This window comes from Mirounga leonina, unplaced genomic scaffold, assembly GCF_011800145.1.
Source record: "Mirounga leonina isolate KUSES-001 unplaced genomic scaffold, KU_Mleo_1.0 Mir_153, whole genome shotgun sequence".
Taxonomy (NCBI): Eukaryota; Metazoa; Chordata; class Mammalia; order Carnivora; family Phocidae; genus Mirounga; species Mirounga leonina.
The window spans coordinates 41,743,567-41,766,451 of record NW_023270387.1 but is presented as its reverse complement, the minus strand read 5'-3'; the positions used below and the strand labels follow the sequence as shown (position 1 = coordinate 41,766,451).

The 22,885-nt window shown below is 38.0% G+C and overlaps 1 protein-coding gene across 4 annotated transcripts in view; it reads right to left on the bottom strand.

Moving 5' to 3' along the window:
• The window catches only part of NOX4 (NADPH oxidase 4), a 361,705-nt gene that overhangs the window by 316,252 nt on the left and 22,568 nt on the right, over positions 1 to 22,885 (bottom strand). For all 4 annotated transcript variants that reach the window (XM_035009409.1, XM_035009407.1, XM_035009408.1 and 1 more), the window contains exons 4-7: positions 17,448 to 17,558; positions 15,769 to 15,853; positions 7,114 to 7,211; positions 3,689 to 3,716 (exon numbers count right to left, since the gene is read on the bottom strand). In XM_035009409.1, the coding sequence (XP_034865300.1) occupies positions 3,689 to 3,716; positions 7,114 to 7,211; positions 15,769 to 15,853; positions 17,448 to 17,558 (322 nt within the window). The remainder of the gene's footprint in view (positions 1 to 3,688; positions 3,717 to 7,113; positions 7,212 to 15,768; positions 15,854 to 17,447; positions 17,559 to 22,885) is intronic.

The following is a 22,885-nucleotide window of genomic DNA, read 5'->3' as shown; positions in this document are numbered from 1 at the left end:
CATCGGGCTCCCTGCTCAGCTGGAGGACTGCTTCTCCCTCTCCCACTCCCCCTGCTTGTGTTCCCTCTCTCACTGTGTCTCTCTCTGTCAAATAAATAAATAAATAAAATTATTACAATTACAATGGTCAAAAAAAAGGGAGTACCTTAAGAAGCTATGCTTTTGTGTCACTGGAATTAAACAGAAGCTGGCTAACTGATTATCTGGATGCTATAAAGGAGGTCTATGTACTAAGTAGAAGAGTTAAACAATTGGCTTTATTTTCAGTAAATATTCTCTGGGCATCTGTAGTGTACTGTTAAGTGAGGAAAAAAAAATGAATCCTGTTCTAAGAGAAATCCAATTCCAATGTGGAAGACAGGATAAGGAAACAAATGCAACCTAGGGCACTAAATGCTAAAAGAGAGCTAAGTTTGAATGTTTTCCAGGTACATCAAAGGGCACCCTAACCTAGCTTTCAAGGACAGCTCAGCTAAAACCCAACATATTAGCCTCTATTACTACATACATTCCAGGAGTCAGGAAGCACAGGTTGGAAATGACTGAGTTAGTCAAAGCTTACTGGACAAAGTTACTTGCCAAAGTGAAGTACACTGTCTCTTTGAATCCTTCAAGTTATGAAGCAAAATCTAAACTTGTTTCCTTAGAAAGAGACATGCTTGTATGTTTATTCTTATTACTTTTTATCTATGCATATTAGATTTGTTAATTAGTTGCCTTTAAAATGAATGACTGCAGTGTACTGCCATTTCTAGATGAAACTGAGGGATCATTTTCATCCATACCCAGATGTGGTCAGAAATATACCATCTTGTACTCATTATCCTGTTGTTTCTAACATAACTGGAAACACAATTCTATTTGTTTATGAGGATTTTTCTAATTGAAATTGGATGCTGTGCATTTTATTCTCATCATACAAGGTATTACCAAATTTGGAAATAATGTAGCAAACGTTTTGAAATGCATGTTTGAATAATCCAATCTTTTAAACTTGTTTTACTTTATAAATTCTTTTTCTTTATAAGTTCTTAATTGGATTATTTTTAACATTTCTTATTGAGTGATCTAACTACCATATTTTATGTCACTCGAACTGCCACAGGCTTTAGTTTCTATGAAACAATAAATGTTAATTTCTCAGTTGTAGATTACGTTGAAAAATATTTAAGGACAGAGAGAGAGAGAAGACTCTATGTAACATTATACAAACTAAAATCCAAGAAATATATTAACTAATAAGAAATAGTCTTTATCACTAGAACATCTAAAAACATGCATGCATTCCTCGATCAGAAACAGGATTTTCCCTAGGCACTGCATCTAACAACGTTCAAAGATAGCTATGAAAAAGTTTTAGTCATAGACGTATTAGTAATACAAAACTAAATTAAGTCTATTTGTAGAAAACGGTCTCTTATTCCTTGCCATCCTTTGATTCTACTTTGTTCTCTCACCTACTACTTGGTAGGGTCAATCAGATGCCCTCGAAGCTCTGGACTCATACTTTGGGGTTTGAGGCTGAGTTCCAAGCTGGGAACTGAATGACTCCTTCTGGCCAGCACACTACTTCTTTCATGAAATGATGTAGCCTGGGACACCAAAATGAGGCTGACATGCTGATTTGGGGTGATTCCCGTTGTTTGTATTGACAGAAATTCCACAAGGGGTGCCTGGGTGGCTCAGTCATTAAGCAGCTGCCTTTGGCTCAGGTCATGATCCCAGGGTCCTGGGACTGAGCACCACATTAGGCCCCCTGCTCAGAGAGAAGCCTGCTTCTCCCTCTCCCATTCCCCCTGCTTGTGTTCCCTCTCTCGCTGTGTCTCTCTCTGTCAAATAAATAAATAAAAATCTTAAAAAAAAAAAAAAAATATGTACCTAGAGTCCTGCATGCCCTAGGGGGAGCCCTACCTCAAACCTGAGAAGCTCACCTTCCAGTGGAAAAGATTATACACATAAGAATAGAAATTATTCTACAATATAGCACTTTACTATGTATCTTTAGGAACCCAGGCCAACAAAAAAGACCAGCTCTGCCTATCGGAATCAGGGATGAATGTGTGCATGATGGGGCATGTCAGCTGAGACTCAAAGGATGAACAGAAGTGGACTGGGTTAAAAAGAGAGAGAGAGAGAATCGGGTAAGAGTAGACGAAATTTAGGTGTTGCGAGAAGGGAATTACAAGAGTATGATGAGATGCCTAGTACGGGTGAAACGGAGGCTCCTGAGGTACATGGGAAGGTTAATGAAACATACTGTCGGGTCACACAACAGAGACTCTCTAGGATGGAGCCAGGAAATTTATGTTTTTAAATATTATTTCTAGTTAGTCCAACACCACTCATGGGAACTTCTGGGAAACAAGACAGAATGGTGGGGTTTCATACTATATGGAGAGATCATCTGCTTCTATACAGGTATTGATTATACTAAGGTTCATATCTTGGTCATATAAGAAATCTTTTTATATGTTTGAAAACTAAACTTTTTCAAACATTTTACATGTCCCAATGTTTCACCTATACTTGGTGAGGTAGAAAATAATATCAAAACAATGAATTTATGAACCAAAACATACACTGATTCATACATAAGGTTTTGTTTTTCTGTTTTTTCTCCTTCCTATTCCTCATCCAATTCTTAAGGCTTACATAAAAAATATGCTTTCAACGAGCAAAGTTGTAAGCAAAACTAAAATTGTGTTCCTAAAGAGAAAACTGTGAAATACTTCATAAGTGGCAAACATCATGCATACATAAACAGGAAAAAAAAAACATATTTTATAAATCTAAATATATAGTTGTGACAGGGAAGGGGAAAACACCAGAATTATCGCTATTTTCATCTTAAAACTGATTGAAAAGAAAAACAATGCATTTGACAGAGCCATGCCTCAATCTTATATGCAATCTTGATCCTTAATAGGGTGTTTATGATAGCCAAGCCTTTATGACAGACCATCTCAATGACCTAATCATCCTTATCCCTGAAATAATGTGCTAAAAATCCCCCAAGTGCAGTTTTCTGCTTTCATCCTTATAATTATACGGTTGAGAAAGAGAAGAATTTTAGTAAGAATTATATGTCAGGACAAAATTTTGAGATGTTTACACGTGCTTTAACAAATGAATAGTCTAGACTGAGATTTCATGGACAGTATGCTTGAGAAGGAAAAGTAAATTACAGATGAAAAAGGAAACACCTTTCAAGAAAAATAACTGATTTTAACAACTGTTTGTTCCTCCTCTTTTTATATAGGCTTTAAGATCACCAAATGTCCTACTAAATTACTGAGTTATAAGAACTACATCGATAATCAGAGTGCTTGGTGTTTCTTTTCAACACCTTGAGGGTAAGTGCCTATTTCATGTGTATTATCTCCAATACTACTTGCCACAGCCAGGGGCACAAAGCAGGTCCTCAATAACCATATGGCATCACACTGTTGTCACTAGAAGAACATATGGAAGGCAAATGTATTTAGTTACTTTTACTCTTCATTCATTCCAACCCCACTATTTGCCTTGCCCCTCTGTTTTCATTGCAACTTATGTTTGGTAACATTTGTTCTGGTTGCAAATTTTCCATGTTCTACTTTAACATATATTTAATTGCTGTGTAGTTTGATGATGCTTATTCTCAAAGATTTCCCTGAATTTTCAGAAAGAGCAATGAATAACAACTTACCAGTTGTGAAGAGAAGTTTTCTAGGATCCTGAGAAAAAGGGGAAAAAAAATTGACTGAAAACAAAACATTGATAATGTAAAATTCTACAAGGAATCTGCTGGCTATGATCCATTAGGCATTTACGATACTATTCTCTCAGTGGAAATGAGAAATTCAATCAAGTTTCATAATGTTTTCATGCAACACAGGTTCTGGAACCAGGATATTTGGGCTGGAGTCCTGCCTCTGTCACTCACTAGCAAGTTTCAGACCTTCCCTAATTCAGTTTCTCAGCTGAAAAATTAAAAATATCTATCCAGGGGTGCCCGGGTGGCTCAGCTGTTTAAGCATCTGCCTTCAGCTCAGGTCATGATCTCAGGGTCCTGGGATTGAGCCCTCCACGTCCAGTCCCGCATTGGGTTCCATGATCAGCGGAGAGTCTGCTTCTCTCTCTCTCCTTCTGTCCTCCCCCCTACTTATGCACACACACATACACTCTCTCTCTCTCTCAAATAAAAAATTAAATCTTTTACAAAGAAGACTGTCCTTCTGAGAAAGAAAGAGCACTGGATAAAAATTCAGAAAATGTAGATTTTCATCCTAATGACTAATTACAAGCTAGTAGTAGTGGCCTGAAGCCCACTCTTTGACCAATTGAGACTCAATATCTTTGACTATAATGTGGAAATATTAATATATACTTTGTCCACCATAACTGCCAAACTGCACCTATAAGATGTGGAGACAGAATCAAAAGTGATAAAATATGTAGGGAGGGTTGTTGCTGTAAATTCAATGCAAAGAATATTAATTGAATACTTATAATGTTTCAAATACCATGCAAAGTAGTGATGATACTCAAATAAAAAGGACAGGTTCTTATTACTCAGAATTGTAAAAAGTAATATTGTTGGTGTAATCTGTCCTTTACACTACATCTCTCGTGGTGAAATGGACCTTAGGCAACTCCCTTTCTATCTTCTGGAAAACTGAGGTCAATCCCCAGGAGATTTGTGGATTTGTTTTTCATCCTAATGGTGCTCAATATTGCACAATTTTGGAAATTCTTTCTTAGGCCTCCATTGACTTTGGAGTCAGGCCACCCTATATCCAAAGTGGGAAGCCATTCATATGAAATAATTTCAGAAGCCTTGAATAAGGGCCACTTGCCCAGCAATAGCTCTTCATCCCACTGGGGCCAGATGACTTCTACCTCGGCCATTAGGAACGCAGCTCAAGGATGACCTAGAGGAACCTAATATATAAACAACTAGTGAAAATACAAGACCAGCTGAACAAAGTGGTAATACCAGAAATATGAATAAATAGCTGTGGGAACTCAGAAGATGGAACAATTCCTACTGCCAGGGAATGGAGATGGAATGTGAGGGTAAGAGAGAGTTTCGCAGATGACAGGATGAGGCAGATTCGGCTAGGTCATCAAGAACGTGCCACCCAGGAGCTGGAGGGTGGGTCACTATAAATCTGGAGAAGACAGAGAGTACAAAACACAGGACAACAGGGTGCATCTTTCTCAAAGACAAGTCACAGAAGACTATGTGTTTATGCATGCAGTGTGTGTGTGTGTGTTTTCATCCTCCTCTAGCACACTGACGCCTACGAGGGGCTCAAAAATATTTATTAAAATAAAGAAGAGAGGGAGGAAAAAAGAAAGAAGGAAGGAAGGAAACAAAGAAAGGGGAAATACAAATTAAAACAATGAGTTACCATTTTTCATCTGTCAGATTGGCAAAAATTAAAGAAAAACAAAAACAACTGAGGGGCAGATATAAGCATTCTGACAAACTTGGTAGAAGTGGGTCAACCAGTGAAGTCTTTTTGGAAGGCAACTTGGCAACATCCATCAAAACTAAAAACGTACATACCTTTGAAACTAAATTCTACTTCTAGGAATCTGCCTAGTGGAAGCATATAAAAAATTAATTTATTGGAGTGTGGTTCAAAACAATCTAAACATTTGTGAATAAGGAAAGGGCTAAAAATAAACTATTGCACATTAATATTAAGAGAATGATAGATCTATACTTTCTGATACAGCAAGCTACAGTCCATGTAACTATGGAAACAAGAAAATTGCTGAGGAACAGGTTTCATAAAATGCCTCTCAAAATATAAGAGAACAGAAAGTTATTAACTGTGGCTACTTTTGGAGGAGAAGGTTTCACTTTTAAACTTCTTGAGAGTTTTAAAATATTTTATTTGGGGCACACATCCTTCATAAAATGAAAGGAAATAACTAAAAACCTAAAATGATTAAAACTTTGGAATATTTTACAATATTCCAAGTATACAACATTAAAATGAGAGAACCATTTTAGTTCTTAAAGACCCAAGATGACAAAAACAAAAGAGAGAAGCAAAAAAGGAAAGATAAAGAGGAACGTGCATGGCAGATGTAGGAAGCAAGGAAGCCCATATGCTGTGGGCTGAGGGGGAGAGAGAAATGGGGGGGGGGGAGGCAGCAGGAGAAAGACATGGAGACAGACCTGGTTCTGGGTTCTGGAATCATTACATATGAAGAGCTTCCAGTGGCATGCGAAGGAGCTGGCTCTGTCAGTGGCTCTTAATGCTGGGTGCTCACCCCAATTAGCTGGTGAACTTTCAAGAAATATCAATGCCTGACCCCAACCCAGACCAGTTTAAACATATCAGCGTTTTTAAGAATACTAGCGTCTCATCAAAGGACTTATCAAAGACTGCTTGCTATTTTGGTTTCGTGATTTGTTTCTGTGTTCATTGTTAGTTTTCCCTTTGTTTTGTTCTGGGAAGGAGATCTGAGGACAGGATGAAGTCCTGAGCGACAGAGAGCTAATCAGGGCTGTATATGTGTTCATCGTGCTCTCACCCAGCACCCTGCACATACAATTTCATCTCATGGGTGGCTTCCCATGGAGAAAAGCAGCCCTAAGTCAGACGCTGCCTGCTACAGAACTGAACTCAAGGTCACCTATTTCAAGGATTAAAACAAAGCAGAGTAACCATTAAAACTCAGTAATATTTTTAAGTCAAATAAACAGATGATCCAGGATCCTTAAAGAGTCAATCTGCTTTTCTGCCCTTCCTGCGCCCCCAAGTGCAGTATCTGACTTATTAAAAAAAAAATTGTGCCCTGTAAAGACACTGGACAGTCTCCACTGGATGGGAACCAGGCAATACTGCTGGGAGGCAGACGGCCGGCCTGAGTGGCTGCCATCCGAACGCTGCAGAATATAAAAAGGAGACACTCTCGAACTCCCATTTTCAGCAGGAGAGACTGTGAAACAGTAATTACCTATATTTTCTATTGAAAAGGAACAAAACTCAGCTTGACAACTGCATCTTAAAAGCACTCAAAAGGAGCAGCAAGGTACAAATTTTCCGTGAAAACCACAGACCTTCATTAGCTCATGAAAAGTGAAAGAATGAGAAGACAAAGACCACCCACCTCATCTCGGTATCTCGCTGCATTCAGTTCAGCAAAATCCTCACTGTAGTTCACTGAGAAATTGAGGGCATTCACCAGATGGGCAGCCACGTGCACACCTGTGGAATCACACGGGGCACAAATCAGTGGGATTTTCATATACACTCCGTGAAGAGGACGCCTTTCCTCTCCCTAAGCTAACACAGTGTCAAACTTTGACAGCTACCTGAGCAATAAAATATTAAATTGCAAGGGGAAATTTTAAAGACACAACAAGTCTTGATTATAGACAGCTGAGTATAAGAAATCATGTAAAGAAACTGAATTTTCAAAGGCTAGAATAAAATACCTGTAGCAAGTCAGGGTTAGGAAACAACACATGTCAGTGTGTGATAATATGCCCATGTATTTATTTATTTAAGCAGCTCCTAGATATTTGAGTTTTTCTACATTTTTCCCCTCTCCTCTAGCTCCAAATCTGTTATAGGCCTTGTATATTTCACTGCCACTCAACCTAAAATATAGGCCCACTGAAAGACTTTTAGCCAGTTAAAATTTCTCACAATAAATTCATTAAATTCACATAAATTCAAGAAGGAATTTCCTAAATTTCCTAAACCCCACAGCAAAAGTCTTTGTAATCACTTCATTGGGATTAAAAATTCAGGAAAATAATAATTACCATTTAATAATCTACCCACACTGGCACAGTAAACAGAGAGCTCAACAGACGCGGAGCTCACAGAGAAGATGGAAGTGTTAGTATATTAATAGAGAGTTGAAGACAAATTCATTTTGGCACAGCTAGGAAAAAGGAAAATTATCTTGAGGAGGCCAGACAAGGAAGGAGCAAATGAACTTGTACATTGGATGAGAATATCTTCTCCCTTCCCAATCTCTTCTTGTAGGTGAAATAAGGTTCGGATTAACAGTACATTACAATGTACTAGAAAGGACGACAGATAATTAATTGGAAATCTGGTTTTCTTGGCCACACTGCATGCTTACCAATACCCTAGGTTAACTCTCTGTAAAATGACAATGACAGAAATAGGAGACTTAATGAGATAAGTGACCTGAAACAGGTTAGTGAACCATTACAGTCTATATCAATACAGGGTATGTAGTTATTCAACAGAAAACTTGTGTAGAAACTGGAAAACTTCATGGTTCTCTCCAACCTAGCACATGAGCTGTAGATACGCCAAGAGTTCTGAAGGACTCACAAACACAAATAGAAGTGAAAGAAGGACTGGAATGCTAACTAACTTCAAGGTTGGTTAAAGGATTGATAAGCTCCTGCCAGAATCAAATTAGAGGAAGGAAAAAGGTCTAATAAAAAGTGGACAGGAGAGAGCAGCTCGGCATAAGAGATCTGTAACCTACAATGGTAGAAATAATAGATTGACAACAGACCTATTCACAGAGACCTGGCAGGCCGGAAAGGACTGGCATGATAGATTCAGAGCACTAAATGAGAAAAATATGCAGCCAAGAATACTATATCCAGCTAGGCTGTCATTGAAAATAGAAGGAGATAAAAAGCTTCCAGGACAAACAAAAACTAAAGGAATTTGAAAACACAAAACCAGCCCTACAAGAAATCTTGAAAGGGGTCCTCTAAGCAAAGAGAGAGCCTAAAAGCAACATAGACCAGAAAGGAACACAGACAATATACAGTAACAATCACCTTACAGGCAATACAATGGCACTAAATTCATATCTTTCAATAGTTACCCTGAATGTAAATGGGCTAAATGCCCCAATCAAAAGACACAGGGTATCAGATTGGATTAAAAAACAAGACCCATCAATATGCTGTCTGCAAAAGACTCATTTTAGACCAAAGACACCTCCAGGTTGAAAGTGAGGGGATGGAAAACCATTTACCATGCTAATGGACACCAAAAGAAAGCTGGGGTGGCAATCCTTATATCAGGCAAATTAGATTGTAAACCAAAGACTGTAATAAGAGATGAGGAAGGACACTATACACTACTTAAAGGGTCTATTCAACAAGAAGATCTAACAATTGTAAATATCTATGCCCCTAACACGGGAGCAGCCAATTACATAAGTAAGTCAATTAATAACAAAAGCAAAGAAACACATTGACAACAATACAATAATAGTGGGGAATTTTAACACCCCCCTCATTGAAATGGACAGATCATCTAAAAAAAGATCAACAAGGAAATAAAGACTATAAATGACACACTGGACCAAATGGACTTCACAGATATATTCAGAACATTCCATCCAAAACAAGAGAATACACATTCTTCTCTAGTGCCCATGGAACATTCTCCAGAATAGATCACATCCTAGGTCACAAATCAGGTCTCAACTGGTACCAAAAGATTGGGATCATTCCCTGCATATTTTCAGACCACAATGCTTTGAAACTAGAACTCAATCACAAGAGGAAAGTCAGAAAGAACTCAAATACAAGGAAGCTAAAGAGCATCCTACTAAAGAATGAATGGGTCAACCAGGAAATTAAAGAAGAATTAAAAAAATTCATGGGAACAAATGAAAATGAAAACACAACTGTTCAAAATCTTTAGGAAAATAAAAAGGCAGTCCTAAGAGGAAAGTATAAAGCAATACAAGCCTTTCTCAAGAAACAAGAAAGGTCTCAAATACACATCCTAACCCTACACCTAAAGGAGTTGGAGAAAGAACAGCAAATAAAGCCTAAACGCAACAGGAGAAGAGAAATAAAAAGATCAGAGCAGAAATCCATGAAATAGAAACCAAAAGAGCAGTAGAACAGATCAACGAAACTAGGAGCTGGTTCTCTGAAAGAATTAACAAGATTGATAAACCCCTGGCCAGACTTATCAAAAAGAAAAGAGAAATGACCCAAACAAATCAAATCATGAATGAAAGAGGAAAGATCACAACCAACACCAAAGAAATACAAACAGTTATAAGAACATAGTAGCTATATGCCAGCAAATTAGACAATCTGGAAGAAATGGATGCATTCCTAGAGATGTATCAACTACCAAAACTGAACCAGGAAGCAAATAGAAAACCTGAACAGACCTATACCACTAAGGAAATTGAAGCAGTCATCAAAAATCTCCCAGGGCCAGATGGCTTCCCAAGGGAATTCTACCAAGCATTTAAAGAAGAATTAATACCTATCCTTCTGAAACTGTTCCAAAAAATAGAAATGGAAGGAAAACTTCCAAACTCGTTTTATGAGGCCACCATTACCTTGATCCCCAAACCAGACAAGACCTCATCAAAAAGGAGAATTACAGACCAATATCCCTGATGAACATGGATGCAAAAATTCTCACCAAAATACTAGCCAGTAGGATCCAGCAGTACATCAAAAGGATTATTCACCACGACCAAGTGGGATTTATCCCTGAGCTGCAAGGTTGGTTCAACATCCACAAATCAATCAATGTGATACAATACATTAACAAAAGAAAGAACAAGAATCATATATGATCCTCTCAACAGATGCAGAAAAAGCATTTGACAAAGTACAGCATCCTTTCTTGATCAAAACTCTTCAGAGTATAGGGATAGAGGGTACATAGCTCAATATCATAAAAGCCATCTATGAAAAACCCACAGTCAATATCATTCTCAATAGGGAAAAACAGAGCTTTCCCCTAAGGTCAGGAACATGGCAGGGATGTCCACTATCACCACTGCTATTCAACATAGTACTAGAAGTCCTAGCCATAGCAATCAGACAACAACAACAAAAAAAAATAAAAGGCATCCAAATCAGCAAAGAAGAAGTCAAACTCTCACTCTTTGCAGATGAAAGACTCCACCCCAAAACTGCTAGAACTCATACAGGAATTCAGTAAAGTGGCAGGATAGAAAATCAATGCACAGAAACCAGTGGTATTTATATATACCAACAACAAGACAGAAGAAAGAGAAATTAAAGAGTCGATCCCATTTACAATTGCACCCAAAACCATAAGATACCTAGGAATAAATCTAACCAAAGAGGCAAAGAATCTGTACTCAGAAAACTATAAAATACTCATGAAAGAAATTAAGGAAGACACAAAGGAATGGAAAAACGTTCCATGCTCATGGATTGGAAGAACAAATATTGTGAAGATGTCAATGCTACCTAGAGCAATCTCCACATTCAATGCAATCCCCATCAAAATACCATCCACTTTTTTCAAAGCAATGGAACAAATAATCCTAAAATTTGTATGGAACCAGAAAAGACCCCGAATAGCCAGAGGAATATTAAAAAAGAAAAGCAAAGCTGGTGGCATCACAATTCCTGACTTCAAGCTCTATTACAAAGCTGCAATCATCAAGACAGTATGGTACTGGCACAAAAACAGACATATCGATCAATGGAACAGAAGAGAGAGCCCAGAAATGGACCCTCAACTCTATGGTCAACTAATCTTCAACAAAGCAGGAAACAATGTCCAATGGCAAAAAGACAGTCTTTTGAACAAATGGTGTTGGGAAAATTGGACAGCCACATGCAGAAGAATGAAACTGGACCATTTCCTTACATCACACACAAAAATAGACTCAAAATGGTTGAAAGACCTCAATGTGAGACAGGAGTCCATCAAAATCCTAAAGGAGAACACAGGCAGCAACCTCTTTGACCTCAGGCACAGCAACTTCTTCCTGGAGACATCGCCAAGGGCAAGGGAAGCAAGGGCTATAATGAACTATTGGGACTTCATTGAGATAAAAAGCTTTTGCACAGCAAAAGAAACAGTCAACAAAACCAAAAGACAACCGACAGAATGGGAGAAGATATTTGCAAATGACATATCAGATAAAGGGCTAGTATCCAAAATCTATAAAGAACGTCTTAAACTCAACATCCAAAGAACAAATGATCCAATCAAGAAATGGTCAGAAGACATGAACAGACATTTTTCCAAAGAAGACATCCAAATGGCCAACAGACACATGAAAAAGTGCTCAACATCGCTTGGCATCAGGGAAATCCAAATCAAAACCTCAATGAGATACCATCTCACACCAGTCAGAAAGGCTAAAATTAACAAGTCAGGAATTGACAGATGTTGGCAGGGATGCAGAGAAAGGGGAACCCTCCTACACTGTTGGTGGGAATGCAAGCTGGTGCAGCCACTCTGGAAAACAGTACAGAGATTCCTCAAAAAGTTGAAAATAGAGCTGCCCTATGACCCAGCAATAGCACTACTGGGTATTTATCCCAAAGACACAAATGTAGGGATCCGAAGGGCTATGTGCACCCCAATGTTTATAGCAGCTTGTCCACAATAGCCAAACTATAGAAAGAGCCAAGAATTCCATCGACAGATGAATGGATAAAGAAGAGGTGGTATAGGGGCACCTGGGTGGCTCAGTTGGTTAAGCGACTGCCTTTGGCTCAGGTCATGATCCTGGAGTCCCGGGATCGAGTCCCGCATCAGGCTCCCTGCTCGGTGGGGAGCCTGCTTCTCCCTCTGACCCTCCCCCTTCTCATGTGCTCTCTGTCTCTCTCATTCTCTCTGTCTCAAATAAATAAATAAAATCTTAAAAAAAAAAAGAAGAAGAAGAGGTGGTATATATATAATGGATTATTATGCAGCCATCAAAAGGAATGAAATCTTGCCATTTGCAAGGACGTGGATGGAACTGGAGGGTGTTATGCCGAGTGAAATAAGTCAATCAGAGAAAAACATGTTTCATATGATATGAAGAATTCTTAATCTCAGGAAACAAACTGAGGGTTGCTGGAGTGGTGGGGGGTGGGAGGGATGGGGCGGCTGGGTTATAGACATTGGGGAAGGTATGTGCTATGGTGAGTGCTGTGAATTGTCTAAGACTGTTGAATCACAGACCTGTACCTCTGAAACAAACAATAAATTATATGTTAAAAAAAAAAAAGAAAATAGTAGGAAGGGAAAAATGAAGGGTGGGGAGATCGGAGGGGGAGACGAACCATGAGAGACTATGGACTCTGAGAAACCAACTGAGGGTTCTAGACGGGAGGGAGGTGGGAGGATGGGTTAGCCTGGTGATGGGTATTAAAGAGGGCATGTACTGAATGGAGCAGTGGATGTTATATGTTTTGGAACACTACATTAAAAGCTAATGATGTAATGTATGGTGATTAACATAACATAATAAAATTTTTTAAAAGTGTAAAAAATAAATAAATAAATAAATAAGTGGACAGGAATTTAGAAGTTGGTTAACTAACAAGCAAGGACAGAGTTCCAAGGGAATTTTTAAGAGGCTGTCCAGGTGAAATTTGTCTATGGCATAGGCATAAAATATTATTTAAGCAAAACTGTCTGTGTCCTCTAGCTTTATCATGTCTGAAATGTGTAAGTTTAAAAAATCCCTTCATTTTAAATTAAGGTTTATGTGTTAACTACATGCTTTGTGGTTCCTTCTTTCTGAATTCTCCTGAAAAAAAGCCCTAGGTATCAGTTGTCTGAGATACACCCTTAAGGGATACATTCACCTTCTTTAAATGACCTTTCAGGTCAAAAGAAATTGGGGCTTCTAATTTGGGGCAGCAGGGAGAAAGCCAGGCCAGATATTTTTAATGGATTTTCTGATTTAATTCTCTCAACAAAACAATGAAGTGGATAGAAACATCCCTATTTCAGAGAAGAAAACGAAGGTTAGAAGAGGTCACCCAACTAAGGTCAGACAACTAGTGAATGGCAAAATGCAAACAGTCTGGAATGCGTGTTCATTCATGGCGAGACTCTACAAGATCTCAGTCTCTTCGTTGTTCTCCAACTAAACCAGAATATTTGGACACAACTGCAGTTTAGAACAAACCAAGTTACAAATGTGTCCACATTCCCAGACCCTCCTGCTTTCCTGACCTTTCACTCCCTCTGTTCTAACCCAGCCCTGACCCCAGCCACACCCTTAGTCCTCATCTCATCCTGGACTCTTACTCCATCCCCAGCCTCTTGAGTGGTATGGAGTCCTAATCCTACCCGAGCCTCTCCCCACCTCTCGCCTGCAGATGTGGGACCCACCAATAAGACGTCCAGGGACAAAACAGTGCAGATGCCTGTTTCGACAGTACTTGGCAACTTTTTAAACGCAGAGAGCTTAATGACCTCTTAATAGTAGCTGCACCAAAACATGTCTGATTCAAAATAGTCATACATACATATCCAGACCAAATGTCCCTGGTGTCAAAACAGGTCTGCCCTATCAAGTCATGACCGGAGAGAAATGTCAGGTGCTATGCCACTGAGATAATTAACACCTGAGATTGTAAATTATAACTAATTTCACCCTAAAAACTTCCTATGGGAGGTCTCATTTTAGTCTTCAAACCATGAGGCAGGTGCTACTGTCAATCACTTTATGATTAAAACAACAACAAATCAAAGACCAGAGAGCTTATGTCATATACTAAGGTAGAAGGGCAGTTGGGGATAGATCCTACACAACCCTGCCTCCAAAGTCCAAGTACTTAATTAATATGTTTATCACTTTCTGTTCCAAAACTTGAAAAATACCACATAAATATTCAGGATAAAAACTTCTTTTAAAATGACTCTTTTAAAAACCAAAAGATTCTCACTTGATATTTTTTTTTCTTTTTTTTCTCTTTTTTTTTAATTATGTTATGTTAATCACCATACATTACATCATTAGTTTTTGATGTAGTGTTCCATGATTCATTGTTTGCGTGTAACACCCAGTGCTTCATTCAGTACGTGCCCTCTTTAATACCCATCACCAGGCTAACCCACCCCCACCCCGAACCCTCAGTCATTTGATATTTTAACTTGGAACTGAACAGGATAAATTTCCACAAACATTTGATATTTAATACCAAGTATTAATATCAAAGAAACGTTTATCAAATATACTTTTAAATGGAATCACATTCTATGAATGTACATTTCACATTGTAATTTGTATGCATTTAAAGTCCTATCATATCTTTATTTTTAAACCTTAAAAATTTTTATTTTTGGGCACCTGGGTGGCTCAGTTGGTTAAGCGACTGCCTTCAGCTCAGGTCATGATCCTGGAGTCCCTGGATCGAGTCCCGCATTGGGCTCCCTGCTCTGCAGGGAGTCTGCTTCTCCCTCTGACCCTCCCCCCTCTCATGTGCTCTCTCTCATTCTCTCTCTCTCAAATAAATAAATAAAATCTTTAAAAATAAATTAATTAATTAAAAAAATTTAAAAAAATTTATTTTATTTCTTTTAGTCTTTCTAAATGAAAGTATTTACTTGTAGGAAACAATTATTAACAGCTTGAGAGCCAAGTCTCATACATTATAATGTGAAAACTATATACATAATGTGTAAGATACACTCATTTTCTTTTTTTTTTTTTTTTAAGATTTTATTTATTTGCGAGAGAGAGAATGAGAGACAGAGAGCATGAGAGGGAGGAGGGTCAGAGGGAGAAGCAGACTCCCTGCTGAGCAGGGAGCCCGATGCGAGACTCGATCCTGGGACTCCAGGAACCTGAGCCAAAGGCAGTCGCTTAACCAACTGAGCCACCCAGGCGCCCCAATACACTCATTTTCTATAGCACCATTAGGCAACTCTCTTTAAACACATGGAAGAGAAAATTAAGGTATATGATGAGAAAATCACAAGTAGGTGACAGCAAATAATTTACAGAACAACAAAAATACCATTTATAAAATGTGTTCTAACATAATATTTTCATATCTTTTTGTTTTCTCACCTGAAAAAATACATATAGTCACACCACAGGTTATATGGAATGTTCTGCTTTTATCCAACAATCTTCTGGTTCTCCTGCTTGGAACCTAAATAAAATTCAGTATGGTGAAAATGAAGCAGGAAATAAGATATGTGTACAAAGTTTTTCACTATAGCATTGTTCATAATATCAAAGATTTAGAAATATGGCAGAGGCCTAGGAATTAAAAGTTGGTGAGATGAATTATGATATATGTAGTCAGTAGAACACCCAAACCATTACAGAGAATGTGAGAAGACTTATTGATATGGAAAGATGTGTCAGATATATGGCTAGGTAAAAGTGATAACACATAAACTATAGTCCTATAGTGTTTAAAATTAATGGCATTCTATGCAAATCTGAAGGCATTTACCCCAAACTAATCTGTGGTTGTTCCAGCACAGTAATATTAGGAGAAACTTTCACTGATTACTTTACATATTTCTGGAATGTTTGAGTTGTACAATATATATGATTTCCTTTTGTAGTCAAAAAATAAGATGATTTTTAAATGAAGCAATTTCATCTACGGTTCTAAATGCCTTCCTGATCTTATAAAAAAATAAAATGTCAAGCATCTTTGAATACTTATATTTCACATCAGGGGACCATTCTTTAAGACTTATTTAAATACTGAGAGACTTAGGTGGGCACTTTTCATTTCCTGCCGTTTATCTTCTCTTTCTTCACACCAAGCCAATAGCCAGCCATAGGCATCAAAACCTAGCATTTTACAATGGTAGGCAACCTAGAGAAAGAGTTATTTCCACAAATTACTGCATTAAAAGCAAAGAGTTTCTAAATATAATTACATGAAAAGGTTGAGAAGTTTTACTGCAGTAAATCTGCTCATATGAACCACACAGAACATCAAAGTGACTCATATTAACAACTTCTTTTAAAGTGTCAATATTGATCCAGGAATGCCTTATTATTTCAACAAAGAAAAGAAACACAAACACACCAGGATAACTGAAGACAAAAAATAATTTGTTGAGTTTTAATTTCCAAAGTGCTTTACTGTTTCCGTACAACCTTCATTTTACAACATCACACATGACATCACATCTTAACCAAGACATCTCCAAAACTATTACATAGCTTAAACCATGCATGTATTTGAAAAGGAGATAAATCGCCACCAACACCAGTAGACACTGTATATTTTGATGAAAGTCCACAGGGCTCTAGTTTCTAGTTTGCTCACCTGGACTTAACTAAATGAAAACACAGGCTCTAAATGAGGCATAGTAGTATAGTGGAAAAATCTCAGAACTGGGACTGATCTTAGCTCTGCCATTTTGCTAGTCTCATGACGTTGGTCAAGTTACTTAACCTTTCTGTGCCTCAGTTCTTCATCTACAAGACCTGTAGAATCATTGTGAGGATTCACACTTCCATCCATGGAGTGCTTAGCCCAGCACCTGAAATCACTATTAATAGCCATTTCTATTATCTACTGCCTCTATCTAGCATTGCAGAAGAGCTCACTGATCATCTTGACAGGTGACATGGTCTTTACTATCATCTGGTAGCTGACAGCAGATGATAGAAATCAGTCTATTAGGTCAGACCATGAAAACTCAGTAGTACTAACATGCCACTGTTCCACTTGATTTTTTATCCTGGAATCTGTGACTAGGATTTTTTGTTCTTACCTTCTGGGATCCTCGTAGGTAAGCCAGGAGCATCCGGCACATGGGTAAAAGGATAAGGCTGCAGTTGAGGTTAAGAACAGATGCGGAGGCTCTGCTTAGACACAATCCTAGCTGAACAAATAAGGCAAGAGTCAAAACACAGTCAAGGCAAAAACAGACTACAAACTTGCCGCAGACCTCACCCTGCTTCTCCTTGAAGGATCATGGCAAAATGCCAACTTCTTCGAGAATCTTGAACAACTGTCTACTTTCCTCTCACCAAAAACCCCTAAAAGAAACTGGTCTCTGTCTGCTCTGCACTGCCATATAACTTAGTCTCCCCTCATTTCCACTAGTGTTATAAACACTTGAGTACATTTTTCTGGTGTGAAGTCAATTTCTTGTTGTGCCCCCACTATACTGTTATGGGTATGAAGGGGCCCTCCAGAGCCTTGGTGTATTATAAGGTACCTCCACACTGGTGCAGTTGAATCCTCTTTTCACCGATAAGGTGCCAAAAATTTCAAATAAAGCTTTTTCATTTGTGTTCTCTCTAGAACCTTCTGACCACACAACCCCCTTCCAAACCATTGCCTGCCTGCCTTTCAGCTCTTTACCTTACTGACTCTACCCATCTTTCAGGTTTTACCTTAAGCACTGTGCCTCTAGAGTTCTTCTGTGACCCAAAACTAGGAGGGATCCAGATCAATCCCGTACAAAGATAATCATAACCACATTGTGCAATGCTTTTTTCAAAGAATCAGAACCCTCGGTGTTGAGGCCATACTTTCTGGCAACTAATTTTAAATCAAACTCCTGCTAGATTGTCATCTGCTATTGTCTGGTACTACCTACATTCTTCATATAAATAGTGTATCACATGAAAACAAGAGAAGGGGTATCTGTACTCTTGTCCTAAAATAAACATAAAAGGACTTTATTTTAAGGATATTGACTAAGAAATATGTATAAGTCAGATGCTTTTGTTATCTTAAAATTATTTATGCTCCTGAGATTTCCAACTTAACTCTTGGCAAAATAGCAACTCTGTTACAAAATGTTTGTTGTCAGAGCATGAAGTATTGTTCCTGAAGGGGAGACAGGGTAATAAGTCATGTCAGGAAAGCAATAATTTTCATTGACTTATATAAAAAGTAATTAATATTTCCAGTTAGGCTATTTCTACACCATGAGTTAGAAAACCTTAGGGATGTATTAAATGAATATACTAGTAATTAGACAAATAGAAATAAGCCCCTCTAGACTATCTAAAAAAATGTTAAATATAATATTCTCACCTCACTCAGCAAAGTTATTATCATTTCAGAGTGATGGGTTTTTGTTATTTAGGCCTCCAGAGAAAGAGTAATTGTTATCTCTTTGATCTGGCATGTGCACATGATAAGAAAATTTTAGCTCAAGGGATTTTAGATGATAATTTTATCTGCAATTTTAATGTACCAGGACAATAATTTACTTAAAATTTATCAGCTAAAATCTATCATATAAGTGTAGGACTTAAGAGATACAAATAAATTATCCAATTTTCTTTTGTAGTTCAACAATTTAAAGAAAATTCTTATAGTCTTCATTTTCTAACCATATATCGTGTCTGGAAGTGTTTTATTGTTGTGCTTATATTAAATCACATAGTAATTTAACTCAAAGTGGCTTTAAGTGTCCCCTTAGGATAGATGGAGTTTATCTTGGCATACCACTTCTTCCTTAACAATGCTATAAAATCTACCCGGAAATTTTACCAAGGACTCATTTCCTCATGTATGTTTGTTCCTGAATTTTTTAGTTTTAAATTTTTCAACTAAGATGAAAACTTCTCTTTACTAGGTTATCAGAGTACAAAACTCCCTCATTCTGAAGCAATGGAGAGAGTGAGGAACATGGAGACAGATCGCAGTCAAGTGGCGCAAGCATAGGAAACCACGTGATCTACTTACTACATGGGTAACATCCTACGGCGAAGAGCATTTGTTTTATTTAGTCCCTCTTAATGCATGACCATTGCAAGAATCTGCTCCCTCAAATGTTTACTGAACACAAAGGACCGCCCCAAGTTATGTGGCCAGGTCCACTCTGTGACTCTGACTCGTGTTACCATTCCTAGAGCACTTAACCGCTGCTCTACTTTTCCAACTTCATTCGAGTTTGTTGTCACCAGATGGCAGTGTTACTTTCACGTTTAGAATCCTACCTGTCAAGGTCTCTAAAACATAATTGAGAATTCCATATGTAATTTTAAAACTATAAATATATTTTAGATGAGTATATACAAATAAAACATAGCTTACTCCTTTTTATGGACTGAATGTCTGTTCCCTCCGAAATTCATATGATGAAATCTAATGTCAAGAAAGAAAAGGAGGGGCGCCTGGGTGGCTCAGTCGTTAAGCGTCTGCCTTCGGCTCAGGTCATGATCTCAGGGTCCTGGGATCGAGCCCCGCATCGGGCTCCCTGCTCTGCAGGGAGCCTGCTTCTCCCTCTCCCACTCCCCCTGCTGGTGTTCCCTCTCTCGCTGTGTCTCTCTCTGTCAAATAAATAAATAAAATCTTTATAAAAAAAAAGAAAGAAAGAAAGAAAAGGAAAGAAAGAAAGAAAGAAAGAAAGAAAGAAAGAAAGAAAGAAAGAAAGAAAGAAAGAAAGAAAGAAAGAAAGAAAATGAAAAGAAAGGGAAGAAAAAGGAAGGAAGGAAGGAAGGAAGGAAGGAAGGAAGGAAGGAAGGAAGGAAGGAAGGAAGGAAGAAGAAAGGGATGCCTGGGTGGCTCAGTCGGAAGCATCTGCCTTTGGCTCAGGTCATGATCCCAGAGTCCTGGGATAGAGCCCCACATCGGGCTCCTTGTTCCGCGGGGAGCCTGCTTCTCCCTCTGCCTGCCGCTCCCCCTGCTTGTTCTCTCTCTCTCTGACAAATAAATAAATAAAATCTTAAAAAGAAAACAAGAAGAAGGAAGGAAGGGAGAAATCTAATGTCATAGTATTTGAGACCTTTGGGGAGGTAATTGTGTTTAGATAAGATTATGAGAGTAGGGCCCCCATTGTGGGATTAGTGCTCTTGTAAGAAGAGGAAGAGACCACAGCTCTCCAAAGACTCCATGTCAGGATACAGCAAGAAAATGGCCCTGCAAACCAGGAAAAGGGCTCTCATCAGACATCAAATCTGCTGGCACTTTGATCTGAGACTTCCCAGCCTCCAAAACTGAAATAAATGTTCTCTTAGCCACCTGGTCTACAGTATTTTGTTAGAGCAAACTGAACTAATGCAATCCTAAAGAACATCATAAGAGCATATGCCATTTGAAGCAAGTTATAAAAGAATATAACATCTGTGTATAACAAGTGCGTGGTAATTTTCCTAAAATCTCAAACACATGGTTTCTTATCTTAAATCTGCTACTTAATAACTATTCATCTTGAGCTAGTTAACTGTCCTTTTCTGTAAAATTAAGAGGGATAAATGTTCTTATCTGTAAAATTAATATAATATGCTATGATACAATAATCCTAGTTCTTAGAACTTTTGTGAAAAGTAAAACCAGTCTAATATATGCAAGCACTATATAAAATTAATTTATTGCCTTGAGGTCACTGTATCACATCCTTTCTCTGAATGTTCTCCTCTGTACTTCTGCAGTAAGTCCCACTTACATTATTCATTCAATATATATTTATTGTGATATGCACATATCCCAAGGCACTGGGAGTTCAATAGTGAATGAAAAACAGAGAACATCTATTCCTTAGTATCTTTATATTCCAGTAGGGGAAACAGATACTAATCAAATAGCTACATAATCAAATGTAAATTCTAACAATGATCAATGCTGTGAATGAGAAATACAGAGCACAAGCATGTGTAACAGGAAATGAAAGCTAAATAAGAAGGTCAGGAAGGCTTCCCTGATTAAGTGAAAAGTGAACTGAGATTTTGAGGGTGAGAGTACAAGTCATCCAAAAATGAGAAAGACATCCATACAGAAAAAAAAAAAAAGAGCATGAGAACTGATGCGACAAATGGGAGCATGGTGTATATATGAGAATTTAATAGTAGGTCACTGTGGTTGGATTGGAAATGGAGGGTGATTACAACAGAAGACTGGAGAAGGGGTAGACCTGCTGGATTGTGTAGGTCACATTAAGAATGCAGGTCTTTATTCTAAAATCAGGGCAGAATGAATGTGTTTTAAGCAGAGAAGTGATATAAAGAGATTAGTATTTGCTAATGATTACTCTGAATCAAGTATAGAGAACAAATTGGAAGAGAGTAATTTGGGCAATTACATTACTTTGTGTAGTTAATCATCACAAAAATATCGTTTGAGACAAGGATTGCATTTTATGGTAATTATGACTGAATCTTACATACAGAAAGGATCCAGTGTTGACTAAATATTGTACTTACGAGTAAGTTTATTTTGCCAAGTAATTTACCAATACATATACCTCTGAACTTGGAGAACTAAAAGGGCCTCTCCACATCCCACCATCCACCCAGAGTCTAACCCCTTCTATGACTGCCCTAACCAAAGGTAATCCACCCTCTGTTGATTTTTTCCTGAGATAGCAGCCTCTTCCACCATCAAAAACTTGTTTTGCTTTCTTACAGTAGCATGAAGTCTGCATCTCTGTAACTTCCACCCACCAGGCAGCTCTAGATAATAGTATTCCTAAACTGAAAATAAAAGAGCAATGATTTGCTAATCCAATCTTGTTTTCTTCTTGCAAAACACAATCAGTTGCTTCTGAAATTCTTGAAATAATCGTTAGACTCCCTCTCATCTCTATGACCTTTCCCAATTCTGCCAGAATTCAGCACATCCTCAAGATATTAGTAAACATAGACTAACAGTAGCAGGCAGTACTGAAGAGCATCATCTCCCTCACAAAGCCCATGATCTCCGCTAATTCTAAGACTGTGCTAATTTATAGGGCAACTCTGTTACATAATGGCTCATCTTAAGTTTGCAACATAGAGATTTTCTCACATGAGTTGCTACCGAGCAATGATCCCTATCCTACAGTGGAAAAAAACAATGAAGGTGAGAGATAGCAGGTGCAATGCAAGAATGGATTGGCTTTAGCCTATTAGGTCATATTGGGTATAAACCCTAGATTCTGACATTTTTCCTTCTTAATTTTGCTTTAGCTAAAAATTTTACATTCACATTTTCCACATCTTCATCTAAGTTTTTGACAATGCTATTAAAGTGTAACAAAATCCTATTGAAATTGTTGACCTGCAAACTACCTTTTTCAGTAAATAAACTTTCAAATGAACATTTTGCTCTCAAATGGGAATTTTCTCAAAAATTTTGAGGAAATATGACATTCTACATGTAAATATCTATGCAACACTATTGCTCAAAGGGATTTGTAAAGCCAGCGAAGTATTAAAAGTAAGTTTCAATAACTGGTCATTTTTCTGTAGCTACCTCTCAGTGAGTCAACAA